The 17,785-nt window shown below is 43.0% G+C and overlaps 1 protein-coding gene across 3 annotated transcripts in view; it reads right to left on the bottom strand.

The window, feature by feature from the left end:
* LOC117262077 (A disintegrin and metalloproteinase with thrombospondin motifs 20) overlaps window positions 1-17,785 on the bottom strand; it is a 111,549-nt gene that overhangs the window by 90,696 nt on the left and 3,068 nt on the right. Inside the window, exons 3-4 of one of the 3 annotated variants that reach the window (XM_033634744.2) lie at window positions 15,099-15,267; window positions 2,624-2,880 (exon numbers count right to left, since the gene is read on the bottom strand). In XM_033634744.2, coding sequence (XP_033490635.2) covers window positions 2,624-2,880; window positions 15,099-15,267 — 426 coding nt within the window. Of the gene's footprint in view, window positions 1-2,623; window positions 2,881-15,098; window positions 15,268-17,785 lie in introns of those variants that run through there. The other 2 variants (XM_078167751.1, XM_078167752.1) reach the window with 2 other exon arrangements.

The following is a 17,785-nucleotide window of genomic DNA, read 5'->3' as shown; positions in this document are numbered from 1 at the left end:
TCACTTCATCACAGATTTTTGCTGGCTCTTGGGCTACTACAGAGTGTACTCACACATTCATATCACCTGTCACCACGGACGTAAAAGTGTCGAGGCAGACGAATCGAGGGGGCCACCCCTCTCAAACTCAGACCAAGCTGCAATGTGTGGCAGTGCTGATCAAATATAACCGAGATTCTGTTACTGTATTGTTTCTGTCTCGCCTAAAATGACTTGAGAAACATATTTTAGGTTATTGTTTAACTGTAATACGAGATCGTTTGTTATCAGCTGACTGCCATACTGTTTCCGGATAAGAATTAAACATTACATCATCCAGCAGAATAGAATTAAGAGAGAGCGTGTCCCCTATAGACGCCTGTCTCTAATATAGGCCTTTTGAATTCGGTGATTTAAGCAAATAATAGCCCGGGCTATTAATTTAAGTTTTACGGTATATACAAAATGTGACTTAGGCACTTATTAGCATAAACAAAACTTAAAAACCTCAGTTGGATCAAACCCAGTGGATCAGACTGAGTAGATTTCTCTGTTCATATTTTGGCTGTTTTGGTTAAACGGTGGCTAAAGTAAAGTGACTGAGACACTGTGAAAGAGCACGGGGAAAAACATGTGTGTTTGTGTGTGTGTGTGTGTGTGTGTGTGTGTGTGTACCACTGGTCTGCAGACATAAGCATGGCAGAACTAATGTTTTGACTTCAAACCTGGCAATGAAAAAAGGGCCTGGCACATTTAACACTGACTGTACCCGTACAGTCTTACTTAAGGATAACACGCCACTGACAATCATTACTCCGTTATATGTTAATGAGTGTTTTGAACAGTCTGTCTGACACACTGCTGAGAGACAGACAGCAGAGGGTACACACAGTTCAGTACAATTGATAACCTATCCAGCTCTGACACACACGCACTCCTCCAATACTCTAATACATACGGAGACATTCAATCACAGTATTACTGGCCTGATTACCAGCCAGCTCTCCCAGTCAGATACAGAACTCATAAAGACATCAAGCTGCTGAGTCAGGCTTTTAGCAATTGACTGTGCCACTTTCGTCGAAGCAGCCACATGCAAGGGTCACATCAAGGTTTACAGCCAAAATGTCAAACAGTAACATGTGAGGCTAGAAAAACACAGACCTAGACTGAGGGTTTTTGTTACACATTTTAAAGGCTTTGTTCACCAAATTACAAAAGAAAACAGATCTTAACTCTAGTGTGCCGTGGAGATATTTTGGGTTTTATTTGCCCTGGGTTCTGAGGTGTCAGTTTCTGAGATTTATGCCACCACCCCAATACAATAAAGCTAAATTGATTTTTTTTATGTGGTGCTCACAGCATTGATTAAAGCTTTATGGTAACATTTCTTTCGAGAAAAGACCCAATTACTGGGGAACAATTCTGAGCTCCCTGTTTTCATAGGGACTATTTCCTGAGAATGTAGGGCCTATGAAAACCGCTCACACAGGGTCTCATTATTGAGAGTAACAAAACCTTTTTTAAAGTGTCTGTATGCTTTATTCAGAACATTAATATGTATGTAAAGATATAGTGGAGTAATGGCGTCCTGAGTAGAGAATAAAGTCATGCTACTTCTGTAATCTGAGCTTCTCTGTGGGTTGTTGCGGTAGCTGGTCTGGTTGCGTGTGCATGTGCGTATCCTACTGGCTAGCTAATCGTGGCCACTTTGCACTGAGCTCATAGGGCGCTTGCCATAGATATCGGGACAGCATTCTCTCAAAATCCTAAATGATTGAGTTGTTTTTGTTCCCACCTGGACCTTTATGCTCTGCCATTTCTCCTCTAATCATCACGCTGTAACCTGTGACAGGCTGTTACGCTATGATAACTATTATATATTCACATATATGTAGTTTTTTGTAGAGCTGCAAGCGTTACGTAGCACTCCCGTGTGTGCACAGTGAAGGAGGAGAGGGAGAGATGCTGTGCTGCTGCCAGAGGAGCCGCTGAATGAGTTCCCTCTGAGTGGTAACTCGCCTAAAGAGTGTGAGAAGTCCGGGGCTGTTCATAAAACATTCAGGACGCCACAGTGTGTTCCACACTACTGACGCTGCTCCTCTTTTTGGAACCACCGCGGAGTTGTTATAATTCTGCTTTCAGCCATGCTTGTTGTTGCTGTGGGTAACAGTATGACATCAATATGTCAACAAGTTGAAATATTGGGATATGAATTTTTCATTTGATATTGAAAATTATATTGGTATCATCGTGAATGAGATGATATGGCACACCCCTAGTCAAAATTGAAACCTGAATTCTTGGTGGTGACAAGCTAGCATGAGCATGTTCCCTGTTGGCTGGTGTGTTGGCAGTAAGTTTGTCCGTTAACCAAGTAGCCTGCAAGTAATCATTATGTCACCAGGCTTCATGCATTAACTATTAAACAAAAACTATTATAATACCAAAAATTATCTGCATGGCAATACACAAATACATTCAAATATGTAACAATGGCACAACAGTGTGCATGCACACACATGTACTGTATATATTCACCTACAATCACCCTCAAACCAAATCATCTAACAATACTGAACAACATTAAAAATCTTCAACACTGAGACAAAATAATAATTTTTAGAAACATTGTTTTACTTACTACTGACATGATTGTTAGGATGTAGTGCTCTAGGTTGCGTCCATGGTGACGCACCATTTTGGCATCCGCCGTCACCATCAGCTCAACGTAGCGAGGGTAGGAGAGGAAGCGCTTGCGTCTGCGTGGGGATTTGGGGTGTGTGCTCGTGGAGTTGTTGTCAAAAATGCGTTGATCATCTATTGTGGCTCTGAGAGAGTTCAGCTCCTCTCCCATACTCCCTCTGCTCTCAAAAGCAACCGGCCTCTTGGAGTTCTCTGCTTTAAGAAAGAAAAATGATGATGAGTGATGATGAGGAGAGGAAAAGATGTTTGGAACTTATTCATGGGAATTAAAATCTTGATCATGGGGGAGAATTGGACTTTTAAATACTCAAAATTCATCCACAGTGGACACTTACTGCTTTATGCTATAAAGGCATTTCATGAGAGAGCATGGTATGTCTACAGTTAAGAGCCAAAGGTTTTAGCTTAGCTGAATTCCAATGACATAACAGAATCATGCTGGACTTCTATGGCAAATACCCGCCATAAATTATTGTGTCATTCCAGTGCTCAGGAAAGAAGTTGTACCAAGAGACACGGGGTCAGTGGTGAGCTTTGAGTGTAAGAGTTTTTAGGTCAAGCAATGTGCACCTTCTCAGCCTGAGTGTAAGCCACACAAACAGAAAATCCCATGACGACATTTTACCGACTCACAGAGGGACTAGGCTCAGTCTGCAATCTGCAAGAGAATATAAAACCACCTCAAAATATTGCGTCTCTCTGACCCAGTTTCTTATCTGAAAATGAGGTAAAATGTGGACAACCACGCTGAAAGGTAACATAAAATACAATGTGTATATGATGCCAGATTGAAACGATTCCATTTACAACCTTGAGGTGAGCGCTTTCAACACAAGCCCGAGATGAGAGGGGGGAAAAAAAAGATCCAGGACATCAGCCATATACTGTGCATACTCAACTGGCATTCCCTCAGCTGAACTGCACGTGTTGAGCTGGCCATGAGCGATAGATTCCTTCACCATGACAGAGTGAGGTTAAAAGAGGGAGACAGAGGCAGAGACACAGACTAGGAAAGCCTGAAGAGCTTGTTTCATTGGAGGAGAGGAGAAGAAAAATCTGCAAAGGTTAAGGTCGAAGTGTATTTAATGACATATACACTTATGACAGATATGACTGTCTGTGCACAGGGGTGATTCTTGACCATGTGTTTTAGCAAAAATGCACATTTGGGACGTATTGAGCATACAACTAGATAAATGAGATTTAAATATACTGCACAAGTTGTGTGAGAGTTTCAGATGTTGTAGTTTTGCTGTTAAACGTGAATGCCTATCACTGCAGAATTTTTTTGTTTTTGGATTTTCTTACACCATGGAGGCAGGCAAGAAAGTTTTCACCCCAAATTCAATGCAACACGGAGTGAGTAATTTGGGGAGGCTGTGGCTCAAGGATACAAGATACTGGACAGAAGATAATGGACAAGATACTGAACTGAGCTGTTCCATCAGTGTGTGAGAGCGTGTGAATGGTTACTGGGTAGCAGGTGGCACCATGTATGGCAGCCTCGGCCACCAGTGTGTGGATGTGACATGAAGTGTAAAAGTGCTTTGAGTGGTCGAAGACTAGAAAGGCGCTATACAAGTGCGGCCCATTCACCATACTTAATATACAAATGAAGCTCTTGCGAAAGTTCAGTCAGGGAGACAACACTTTTCATGCTCAGGCTGTACGTTTTCATTCACCCCTTGCATGAATGCTCACTCAGTGTCTCTCGGTGTCATTGTCTGGGTCTGTCAATTGAGCTGATTCACAATCATGCAATAGTACAGCACCACACCTCCTCTGTCAGCCTATCATCTCCCTGCTCCTCATTTTAAATATGGTTCTTTCTCTGCCGTAGTTCTTTCTAGCTGCCAGTCGTGCGCACCCTCCACCTCCCCATCACCACCTTGTCTTTACAGATTCATCAGCCTCATCTGCCTCAGTAGTCAGCAGCCTGAGAGTCAGCAGCCACCACCACCACCAGTGTCTGGACTCCGTGGGGGGATTTATCTTGCTGCTGCTCAGATGTCCGTCAATCACACACTGTCTACCTCTGGTGTCCAAGCACCAAAGACTTCTGTTAAATTAATCAGCACAAATCATCTGTACACTCATATTCTGTATTAAATATTATCTTCACTTCATTCTTCTGTCTCTCCTGATATTGAAATGCTCACGTGAGAGCAGGGGGTAGTATTCCTTTAAGACTGTAGCCTGTCAGAGTTTGGAAAGAGAGCTACAGGTAGAGCAGGGGAACAAGAGGTGACAGACTTTCTACTCTTCACACAGGCAAACTCCAAATTGCTCAAAAACAAAGGTAATTCTGTTTGGGACACACAACTGCAGTATATTCCTGTTACTGACCAACAAACCAGCCCATACTGAAAACAGAGCTATGGATCTTTTTCAAGAAAAATAGTATCATCAATCAAGTTAATGGCGAACACATCGCAAAATCATCTGTGTATTCTGAACATCAAAATCTTTCAGCCGCAATCGATAATTTATGAGCACTGGATGGATTTCAATAACCATATTGTGTTGAAACAGGCCATCTGAGGACTAAGTATTCGCACACAGGCTATTGTGCTGTCCAGATTTGCGGCGATGCATTGCCACATGCCATACGGTGTAAGAAAGACTGCTTGCAGTAGTTTCTGCCATCTCTCAGCCAGGGAAAGATGGATTTCAAGGGCTACCCAACAAAGTGAGAGATAAATGTGGCAGGAGTGAGTAGTAAATCATGCAAACACACAGACATGACAGCTGTATAGGCACAAACTGAGATTTTTCATATTCACAACTCATGCAGCCCCAAACACACTCAACACTTTTAAGGCAACAGTCATCACCTTCTGCTGTGTTTTGTGTCGCCTTAAAGGAAATATGCATGGCAATAGGAATGTGGGAAAGTAAAAATTTTCAGAAATAAATTAAACATAAAATGACATTCACTAAATAAATGACTTTTTAGTAATTTTATGACTGTCAGTGTTTACGAGCCAAGCATAGTTTGGAGTCCATCATCCTAAACAACCCCCTCAACTTTAGATAACCCGATCATAGTGAAGAGTTCTATTGTCTTCTACAAACTCAGTCTTTCCAGAGACTCACACAGAGAGAGATTGTATGCAACTGTTAGGTCAGAGAAAAGCAAAAAAAAAAAAGAAAGAAGAGAAAACTCGCTGGGCGCTCCGAGATTATTCAAGTGATGCCCCCAGCGGGCACGCGAGGCGAAGCGTGACTCGCTGGCACAAAGGCACACAGCTCTTGCTGCCGTGAGGTCCAGCCCCATGCCAGTGCCAGCATCCAAGTCAGCGCCAAGTCTGTCTGTGCCCGTGCACACAGCTCGGGCAGCTGGGCCAGAACAGAGCTTTGTATTTTCCAGGAAAAATCTTTCCGAGGCCAAACCCACTACACTAAACCCCTTAAGCAGACTCATCACTGCAGACAGTCTGACATCAAAGGGATTATCAGAGAACAGAGGAGTATCTACATCTACAGAAATTGGTGTTAAGTCTCAGAGCAAGCAAGTGTGAGATGAGAAGAAAAGAGAAGAAGAAGAGGAGGAGAAAATATGGTCCCTGTTATAATAGCCTTTGAATCAGTGCAGATTAGCCACACACAACCTTTCCCAAATCGCCTTAGGTTCAAATCCCCCTCTCACTAGGTAGTGAGCTGCTACTTACACCATGAGAAGACAGGGGTGACTGCCCTGACCCGCCGGACATACAGAGACAAGACATCTCCCTCTGAGCACTGGGCATCAAATCACCTACACATGCACATCTCTGGATTGTAAATGTTGGAATTGATTACCAAACATCAAACTGTGAAACGTTTAATTTCTCTTTACAGCAGCAAAAATTTCACGACCTTGAGCCCGTAAAATCGAGCTCCAGCGGTTCTTCATAAGAGAGAACAATAAAGCGAACCCTGCACAGCATGAGAGCATTTATAAATGTTGTAATTTGGTTGGCTCCAGTATGCACATAGCTGAAAGAGAACCACACCACACTCACTTTTCTGCTCTAACGCCTACTTGAATTGTAAACTTACAAAAAGCTTTTTTATCAGAGTGCCAAAATATAATCAAACCCAACGAATATTACCAACAATATTTATCTACTCACTCAATAACATGTTCAATTGCACGCCAAGTGCCCCACACACATTATGAGCAAACATTTTCATACATATTTCAAGATTCCAGTTGGGTTTGAATGCTGCATGTGTTTACACTTAAGTATTTATTTACATATATTCACAAACATTCACAAGTATGGAAGCATTTTCAAGCTTGTGAGTGCACTCTCTGGTTTGAGTCCATTCATGTACATCCACCCTGTCCTGAAGGATCTCATTGAGATTTCAATCTAGATCAAAGAGCTGCTCTTTGACTCTCCTTCAGCTCACTGTCAAAAGTATCAATGCCAAGGGCCCAACAATGGGGAACACACATTTCATTGTTGAACTAATTAACATTCTTTTACAATGGCCCGCTGAGAGTTTAGGCGCCCTATTCCCCGGGTGCCAATTAAATAGACAGTATACCTTACATTGTGTATAGGTGCTGCCTTGGTTCTACTGTATACGAGATCAGACACTCTGGTTACTGACAGTACGACTCAAGAGGGGGGAAAAAGTTGAAACTCCTGCAGACAGAGGCACAATTTAGTGCAATTCTGTGGCTAGACAGAGAGAAGCAAAGGCAGCTAATTGTTGCTGCTGAAGAAAGCTTTTAAAAGTGAAGTGGCATGGCTTTTGACCTCACTGGAAGACGGTGGGCTTTGTACACTAACAGTGCTCTCTGAGTTCAGTTGTTATTTTCAGTTCAGAGACATGCTAAAGACAGCATGGCGGTCAGCTCAAGAATGTGTTTGGAGTAGCAGACCTCCTCTGAGGAGACAAAACAGTACTTATGGATCTGGAGTCCTAATGATGGGCAGGAGCCTGGAGTGTTTCTTTTTGTCAGACTCAAGCTGAAACTTTCTGACTATAAGATTTAAAGAAATTCATCAGACTGCAGAGGACCTGTTAACCTACTTGAAGACTGCACAATTTGCTGTTTTAATAACAGAAAATGTTTAAAAATCTGCATACAAATACACATGCTGTTAGACAACCTCTTTAATTGGCTGTTTTTGGAGAATACGAGCTGCAAAAAAGAAAAAATGTCATCATGTTTTACAGGATTGTGCCTATTTAAAATGTAAAAGTGCCATTGACATTGGTTCATCTGAATAATTCATCCAAGAGCTGTGGAAGTTTACGTAAAAGAGGCCATATCTACAAACATCTGGCAGCCAGTTAAAGGTGTTCAGTGGGGAATATCAAAAAGCAAATTTTTTTGTGTATGTACCAAATTTGGTGAAGATTGGATGAAAATCTCTTTGGCATTTACTGAAGCCTCTAGATCCAGACTCATATCAATTAGTACCCTCTTGGTTGATGGCCACACTTTTTCATCACGTTTGATTCAATTAATTCCACTTTTTTTTACATATTCTGGTGACAGACATACAAATAGGGCCAAAAAGATCCCCCCTGGATGGAGGTAACCAATGAAATAGCATCTAAAAGGACACATAGTGTGAGGACGCATCATAGCAAGTTCTGCATCCAATCTGCATAAGGAATCCACTTTGAGAAAGGAGGTTATGATTTACAGTAGGCACGGGGTGGTGTCACAGTAATACCAGGGTATTTAGAAATCCCAAAGGTATGATTTTCAATACTGTCAAAAAATACAAAATACCTTTTTTCTATTAAACTGATACGGAGATGCTGTATTGAAGTGATGTAGTGTACAACATGCACCACCAGAGGTCAGTCTCTACAAGTGGAACATAGCTGAGAAAGACAGCAACTGCGAGTGGTGGGGATAACGTTACAGGATTGGTAAAAAAGAAAAATGCCTCTGCTCCTGTTTGGGAGTCTTGCCAAATATACCTTCAACTTGAGATAACTTCTTCCACACATCATCTCCGTTCAGCCCACTGATGTGTCGGCATCCACCATGGCAACAAGTGTCATCAAGTTCTCCTGCAAGAAGGGCGCTGATTTCCTATCTATTTGTTATTCTCTGGGCCATAAGTAACTGCATCTTAGAAACACAGCATTGTAGACTCGACAATGACATACATGCTAAAATTACTTCTATTACCAGTAGCTCATTTTTTACATTGTGTCTTGTTTTCCTTTTTTACACAAATACTGCCATGTACTGTATACCCTGGTGAAATGTCAGGAATGTATGTAAAAAACAGATGCTGCCCAAGCCTAGTTTAAAGTTAAAGTGTAAATATAAGGTAAGAGGCTTTTGAAAACCACAGCATGATAAAACCAACAATTAACATGGCATCTGACTTTGGTGTCTAACAAGAAGAGGGGCACTTAAAGGATAAAGGATAGTTTATTACAACTTGGATGTTATGTTCTTAGTTTTGGCCATCATTCCTATCGTAATTGCAACACTGCACTCATCAACTTCTGGGAACTGCATCGTTGAGTCAGACAAAGGGACTTTGCAGTGGCACTGTTACCATGCTTCCAGATCTTCAAATTACTTTAGTGAGTATGTTATCATAAAAAAGATGGACAAAACTATGAAAACTAGACCAAAGTTGAAAGTCAATAGAAAGTTAAAAGGAGCAATGCACCTTGAACACAGTCAGCATGGATGAAGTCATTACATCTCCCATATTTTTAAGCATACCAAGAGCTTATTTGAGACCCCGAGACAAACAGTTCTGTCTTGACGTATACAAAGCAGGTCTGAAGGTTTGAGTGATTTCTGGCCTCTGAGATGATAAACAGCCAGCGCTGCAGGCGATGACACTGATGCCTCACTGGCCAGCTCTCAGCACTGCCTCTCCCAGTCCACCTCAGTGGGAAACTGTCGCTCACCTGTCACCCCCTCTCACCTCTGACTGTCACCCATGCCACCATGCAGTCAGTCACTGTCACTCAAGTTGCTCCAACCGTTCCAATCAGACTCCATCTGTTAAGAATGCCCAGACAGTAGACAGTGGCAGAAAATAGCCCCAGCTGGAATCTGTCACGGGAACTCCCGAGACAACACAACACATTGGGTTCAATAGGGCTGAGGCCTCGGGGCAGGCAGACACATGGCTGCTATTAAAGTTATGGACTGTCTGTAGTTGCCCAGCCCTGTTCGGCCCTGTCCAGAGTATCTGTTATCTTAAAATCAGATGCCAATGAGTGCAATGGGCCATATTATTAGCTGCTTGAATTAACTGTCACGCAGTGTTGTAAAATATAAGGCAATGATGCAATGATGCAACAAAGCATCAAGCCTGAAGGGAAAACTTGCATATTGTGCAAAACTAACACATGTTGGCTCAAGACTTGCAGTCAGTGCATGGCAAAACACATTTCAACTCATTTGACTAACTAAGACATTAACATCTTGGTGCTCCAAAGAAAACGCTGTGTCCATTCGAATGGACAATCAAAAGACAAAAGAAATTTTGATTGTTTTTCTATGAAGGCCAATAGCAAGGCCGTGGGTGAGAATACTACTTTAGAGAAGCAGGTGTAAAAGAAGAAAGGCGGCCAGTGGGAGGTGGGGAATAAGCTGGGGCCTCTGCCAAGCTCTGCAGCAAACCCGACAGGCACATGCAGCGCAGGCCAGGACTGCTCAAACACATGAAGCAAGAAGCTCCTTGCTCCATTCCTCTACCCTGCTTCGCTCAGCAATTCCCAATACTCAGCGGGAGGCTTCATCCACTGACGGCCAGAGAGATGACATGCACTCCTGACACACACTCGAAAGCAAACCACATCTATGCATGCACACAAAAGGCCAAAAACAAACTTTTTCTTCCTTGCAACAATAGGTACTTCCTGAAATGGGGGAGGTTCAATCTACCCAGGGGGCATCAGGGCAAAGAGCAAGCCTAAGCCTTTTGGAGCCATCTGACACTCAGACGCTCCCCACCATCTAAAGCCACACCCTAAAGGTGAGAGAGGTTGTCTGAGCGATCAGCGCCTGTCCATCACACCCTGCCCAGCCACCTTTCCTGACCCCTGTCAAGAGCTGCAGTTAAGAGGAAAACAAAGAGCTTAATGCATACATAGTTCCAAGTGAGGCCCAGCAAACAAGCCAGCGAGCCCAGTAACCACGCACCTCTAGGAGGGGAAAAAACTCAAGGTCACATCCACCCGTCCAGTGAGTGACTCCAAACAAAGAGGAAAGTGAGGTCACAATCAACAAGTGCTTCCATTCACATACATGAAAGCGCAAAGGGAGAGCGGGCAGCGATTCAAGTCGGCTAGTTCAAACCCCAGGCGGGGGAGGGCATTTTTCCATATAAATGAACCCATTGACCAAAAACCTGATGCTAGCATTTGAACTACCATGTATACACAGTGGGCACCAAGGGGGGAATCCTATACAATGATTGTGTTGAGGGTCAGAGGCCACAGATGCCATGTGTGCCAAGTATTGCTGCATCAAAGCCAGTCACTTCGCTGTCCGAGCTACCCTCAGTTAGCCATCAAGAAATCGGGTGAAACACTCGAAAGCCAACACTGGAACACTGGTGTTTGGGTTTACGGCCGGTGATGTTCGCTGTCAAGCTGTCTGTATTCAAGTCACTGTTTCTAATTCAGACAAAATATGACACCCCACGGTTTTGGAAATGCAGCCAACGAGTGTGAGAAAGAGATACTGCACGGCTCCCCTTCCCTCTGTCTCTTGCTTGTCTTCACATGGATTTTAGAAAGCAAAGGGAAGAGAGCAAGAGAGAAGAATCTGCCCCTATCTGCAGCCACCCTCATCCCTGTGGCTATCTCTTTCGAAGGACGACGCAGAGATTCACATGCAAGCTCAAAGACAGATACCCCGTAGAATGTGTCATTAAAGGTCGGAGCTGTGTTGTGATTTGAGCCCAGTAAGCTTCTTCCCCAGAGGCTTTTAAAAGCCAGAACCAGGCACAACAAGGCGCTCTGTGACGTTAAAACATTAATCACCCACTCAACAGCTATCTACACTAGAGGTATTCTAAACAACAGGGAAGCCACCCAGGTTGGCAGACAGAAGACTGATACAGTTGCTAGAAATGTCAGTCAGTGGGAGCAAATTTCAGGGTCATGTTCGGATTCTTTGATTTGCTCTTTTTTGATTTGCAAAGTCTGTTGTGGTGACTAGTGCAGTGACTCTTTGGAAACATCTAAAACACATTTTAAATTCACATCTATTCTGCAACACATGGAACAGACACACACGGTGAGGAAAAGCAGCTGAGGACAGGTATATAACCATGTCATGATGGCTGAAATAACAAAACCTCATTTTCCATCAAGGCAACACTTTAAAAGCTCTTATCTTTGCACTTCTGTTTCTGGCACTCCACCGCTAGTGACAGCACATGCATGAAAAAGTCAAGTATTTGTACGTGTCAGAGATGACAAGTTAAAAACAAAAGTTCATCTTTGTTAAGTTCATGTGGAAACATAGCCTTCCTCTCCTTTCAACAGGTTTTTGCAGAGTGTTCAGGGACTGTACAAACTCTGGAAACTCTTACTGTGTCAGTAGATACAGAAGTTCCAGTTATTGTTCTGGCACTGTCTGTAGCGCACCGTGGCAGAACTATGACACATCATATCTGAGGGAAAAGCTTATCTCACCAGAGGTATCTCTCCAGTGATATACAGTTTGTTTCCTGGAAGTCTGGTTGATAACATGCAGCTTGTTTCATCTTTGTCAAAAAGATATTTTCTTTTACACAATGACAGGCAAAGAATAATACTCACCACAGTGTGTACGTAGGTCTTTCAAAACAATGTCTTTACAGAGCAAAATGCTGGCTTGCAAGCAGATTGGAAGCATTGTTGGCTATTCTGCACTTCCACGTGTTTGGACCAACGGTGATAGTTGACATGTTTTTGACCTACAAGGCCCAAAAACCTCTTCAAACCTGCCAACGCCCTCAGCACTAACTCCAGCTCCTAATTTTGATTTAAGGCAAGAGTCCTCTTCACAGGAACATAAAGTGAAGAAACAAAGAGAAAAAGACAGAAAGGGTCATAACATGATTGACCCTGACAAAGAGTGCTTTTATAGCTCCTCATATAGGGGAGATATTGGGAAAGGAATCTGCCCCCCCACTAACAACACAGGTTCTCCAGTCTCCAGTCATGTTCGTGATGAGATAAATCAGAAACTGTTGTTTCTTAACTTGCTATATATGAGTTGCCTTGGAGAGTTATACTGAAAACAGAAATGCACTGTTTAGTGAAAAAAAACTGCTGCAGACAAATGCATCTGTTAACCCTTGAGTTACCATGTCTCAAGAGGATAAGCGGTTTCGAAAATGGATGGATGGATGGATGGATGGAGGACAAAATGAATGAATATTAGGGCTGGATATTGTTTGTTTGTTCACTCATTTTTTTGTTCGTCTGTTCAGTCAGTCAGTCGGTCGATCGTTCATTCACTCACTCGTTCCTTGTGCTTGTGCCTGAATCTTAGAAATCTGAGTCCTAATTTTGTTGGAGCTAGTATGCTGTTTCTGTGCTTGAGTTTCACATCGCTTTGTCTGGCGTTGTCTTGAGTTCAGAGCCTATCATTATGAGTATTTATGATCAGACTCGTTCCTGAGTCATGCCTGCCGCCCCCCCCCCCCCCCCACACACTCTTGGGAGAAGCTTCGAATATTAGCTGACAATTGTTACCAAATCTTCCGAGCCCAAAAATGGCATTCAGGACAGTCCTACAGTATATCTGTGTATATGTACATAATTTGATACGAAGAAACATTAACCAGCAGTTAGATTTTCACTGCCCCCCAAAATACTGCTGCTCAGATCCTTTTCCCAGCTAACAAGGATTCTACTCGTTGGTCCTGTGCTCCTCAACACGTTTTTCTCTCTCAGCAATTAGGCTGTGGTTAGGTGCCCCATACTTAGACGCTGATTTAGTCTGATGGGAAACATAAGGAAAAGAAAGATAGACAGACTGTACAGACACGGTGTAGAGCGGAGACGAGAGAAGGGAAGGGCTACATGTTATCTTTATCTCTTTAACACATTAAACCAAGAGGCAGATGTCAAAATCCAAGACTAGCAGCAGCCACTACAAGCGTTTTGCAAGCAGAACAACACGTGCCGAGCCAGTGTTTATATCTAACCTGCTAGTAGCAGCGTGTACTGCACTCCTTCCCATAAAAAGACAGGACAGGCCTGTTAGTCTTAGCTTAGCGTGGCCTTCAAAGAGCACATTTATCACCACATCTGGAGAGGGGCCTATCTGATAAAGCTGAGAAGCCACAGCCTGGGACACCTCACAGTCCTACCCCAGCTCCACTGGTTCTTTTAATCCTGCTGCTCATTGTTTACCTGCAGCCCTTTGATGAAGCCCTACAGGTGTTTCATCCATGTACGCATCTTCCTCCCTACTATCTCGTGCTGTACACTGAATCATTCCTAAAATACCAGTTTATATGTTGGATTATGTGTTGAAAAGTCAGGATGTTTGTCATTTAGGATTAAGTAGATACAAAAGGATAACTGGCTAAGACATAATGTAACTGGATAATGACAAAGGAGGTTCCTGGGACATCAGAAGTCGGGGGGTCATTCATCAAGACTCCACTCACAGTTCTTCAGAGAGAGTATATTGTAAAGTGCCTCAGAGTGGGGGCTGAGAGACCCTCCAGATTTCTCAGTCTCTGTTTACCACACACAGACTGAGAGAGTGAAAGGGCAAAGCATATTAAGGAGGTATTGACCTGGCCCATCAGGTCAGTCCAAGTTCTTTAAACCGCCGCCTCACACAATGGCCACCACCAGGCGACAATGGCCGGGTTCAGACAACAAGCAAATCAAGCAGCCTGCACATAAAAGATTTATTGCATCACGCAACAAAGGCCGCCCACGGCGCTCCCTGCGAGGACGACTCTGAGGCCCTCCATCGCGGTGAACTCCGCTCGGTCACCCTGCTTTCTCTTGAGGGCCTCTCCACCACCCAAAGGCCTCAACCATAAAAATTCAAATGAAATTGGGGGAACTTTCAAGCAGCCTCCCATGCGGAAAAACTCTCCAGTTCTTTTCATCACAACTGCAACCTGAAAAGTAATTATTCCTTCCCTCTGAGCTCCTGCCACAGACCTGGAATTGAATGCTCCTGCAGAATGTGAGTGAAAACACCAGGCAGTGCTGGAGCACATTTCGCTTAATTAAGTTGAGGAGTTTTCAAAAACACCCCATCATCAAGGCTGAAATATTTTGGGTATCCTGCAAGCCAAAGATCGTGACTAGGTATAATTTCCATTTTGTGTTTATTGCTATTGCTCAGAAAGTGAATGCAGGTCTGATGAGGTTCATCAGAAGGTAAGTATTTGTGGGTGAAAGTCAGACAGACAGTAGTTACAGGCAGTAAAGTTAGGCAGTCTGTAGTCTGTTACCTGAGGCAGCACAGGGCTCTGCGCTGTTGTCGGTGTGTGAGATGTTCTTCTTCCTCTCGTGTCGATAGACAAGATGAGGTTTGTTGTGTTCTTCGTCATATTCCTCCCCTGCAGCATTTAAAAGAGGCTCCAAGAAGTATTCACCATGTTGTGTCGTAAACGTTCCAATCTAGAGCAGAAAAAAAAGATGTCATTGATGGCTTTGGTATGAAGCATGCGCTTGCATGTGTGCATACTATACTGTATGTGTGTAGGTTTCATTTACAGATTAGGGTACAGTATCATTCAAAGAGGTTGCTGTTCAACTGCAGTCATTCTGTGTTGCCCTTGGGCACCACTGTGCATATTATTTCCATGCTTTTGAGCAAGCTCTGTTTTTTGACAGGTGCACATGGAAAGAGCATGCTGACTCAGAAAGGTCAGATAATATCTGTGACAGCTCACTATCAGTCATTGTGTAAACTGTAACCATGACAACAATCAATCATAACACATTTTAAGCCTTTTATACACTTATCAATGCACAAGTAAGTCATTAAATCATTTCACACCTTCTTGCACAGGCTTTTAAGAGTGCTTCATGCAACTGTGAGAATGCATCTCCCCATAAACCTGACACTGGGACGACTGACATCATCATACACGGACAGAGCTGCTGACAGAGGAATGCTAATATTGATTTGGCAGCTCAGTCCTTCACAAAGCTTCTTAGCTCACTCAGCCATGAGGCACAATGGTGTTTGTATGGTAATTTCATGTGCACACTTAAACAGGATATTGGACACTGGAATGTTATCTTTAAGGCGGCATTATTCCATAACCACCCCCACGAGTGATGGACGCTTGACAATGGAAAACATACAAATCGGATATGGAAAACGTGTACAAACTGTGTGTGTATCTTTCCTCTCCGCCTCTCAAAGGGTGAAGGATTAGTTGGCTCGCGCATATGCACCATACTTCCTCGAAAGTGCTACAGGTCTTGAGTGCTACATGTGTTCAGCGCTGCAGTGTAATGAGCTTGTGAAAACAAGACACAGGATAGAAATAACCACACCGCTAAAACAAAAAAAAGGCACTTCAGAGCCTCAGTGTTCAGGTTTGCAATGCATGCATGGATCAAAGTACTGGCAGAATCCAGTTACAGTGTGTTAGGCATGGCAGCAAATGCTGATAGTTGCATTAAGATTTAGGCCCTTTTAATTAAGGGGTAAGTTCAGTATTTTTCAACCTGGACCACGTTTTCCATGTTTTTGTGTCTAAGTGACTCATGTGAACAGCATTTTTCTAAATTGGTCCAGCATTGAGCAAAACTGCTGCAGATGGCAGTAGCAAAACAGGCTGCAATGTAATCATTTTGGGCATGTTGGCAGCGTCAGTTTATCTCAACTAAAAGTGCTTATTTTTGCCACTGACATTTTAGATTATTATTCCAAGTGTCTGACACCATTATGGAAAGGGCCCCACAGAGATAAACCTTTTTGTTAAAGAGTAGGATCCTTTTTGTTTAACCAGAAGCAGCGTGGACATTGCCATCGCCAAACCTACCAGACTCCATTAAAATAATGATAAATTTAGTGTCGTATAACACACGTCATTCAAAGTCGGCGGAAACAATATAAAAGTCTCAAAAGCCATCTTGGTTCATCCTCTTCCACTGTTACAACAATTACCAGTTCTGGTTTGGTTGAAATAAACCGTTCATTCACCCTGTTGGATGTGAAAACATGCTGGCTTATACACGCTAAAATTACTGTTTATTTAAATGGAGTCTGGTGGAATTGGTGATGGCGATTTCTGGCTGTTTCTGGTTAAACAAAAAGGATCTTTAACAGAAAGGTATATCTCTGTAGTGATCCCTTCCATAATGTTGTCACCGCCGCATTCACAGCTGCTCGGTGAAGATATAAACAGAGGGTCGTTGCAGCCTTTTTTCACTGCTGCTGGCTGCAGCGCTCTCGCTCAACACTGGATGAATTTCAAAACTTGTTCCCTTTAGTCACAAAACATGGAAAAAATAGAATCCAGGTTGAAAAATACCGAACGTACCCTTTAAATATGAAAATGCCGCAGCCTTTCTACAACTACCAGTTATAGTGATCTTAATATAATGAATGATTTATGCAGTGTAACAACTGGTAGATGTTCACCTTTATCTTGTAAATAACTATCTGTAGTGAGTTAACTTTAATTAGATGATTATGGTTGAGCCTCTCTTAAGTTCTCATGTGGTGTTAATGGAAGGCTGAACAGACAAATGCTCTGTTTAGTCAATGGAGGGGGCAGAGTTTCAGGGTTTCCCAGCATTAGCTCAGCAGCAAATCTGGCAAAAGTTTGGACAGACACAATGGTTGCTGTTCAGTAGCGGGTGCTGAACCGGACCTTACAACTGAGGGACTCCTATTTGAAGCGAGGTCGCCTTCATGACATGGATGGCATGACTGTTGGCACACATCTGTTTTTATCAAATCCCACAAAGACACTTTCAAACCCCGGTGGGTGCTGAGTCATTCGAAAGTGACGCACAGTTGCAGTCAATCTCTGAAGTTAAATAGGACATAAAGGTGTCATGAGCCTGATCTTTACACAGAGGTACATGGCTTGGTGCTGGAATGAAGATAGCCTCATTACTCAGGACAGGCTGACTCACCACACACTTCTATTATGTGAGTGAAGTGAGAGAGCGA

This window comes from Epinephelus lanceolatus, chromosome 5, assembly GCF_041903045.1.
Source record: "Epinephelus lanceolatus isolate andai-2023 chromosome 5, ASM4190304v1, whole genome shotgun sequence".
Taxonomy (NCBI): Eukaryota; Metazoa; Chordata; class Actinopteri; order Perciformes; family Serranidae; genus Epinephelus; species Epinephelus lanceolatus.
The sequence above is the reverse complement of the archived record's forward strand: the minus strand, read 5'-3'. Positions and strand labels throughout refer to the sequence as shown.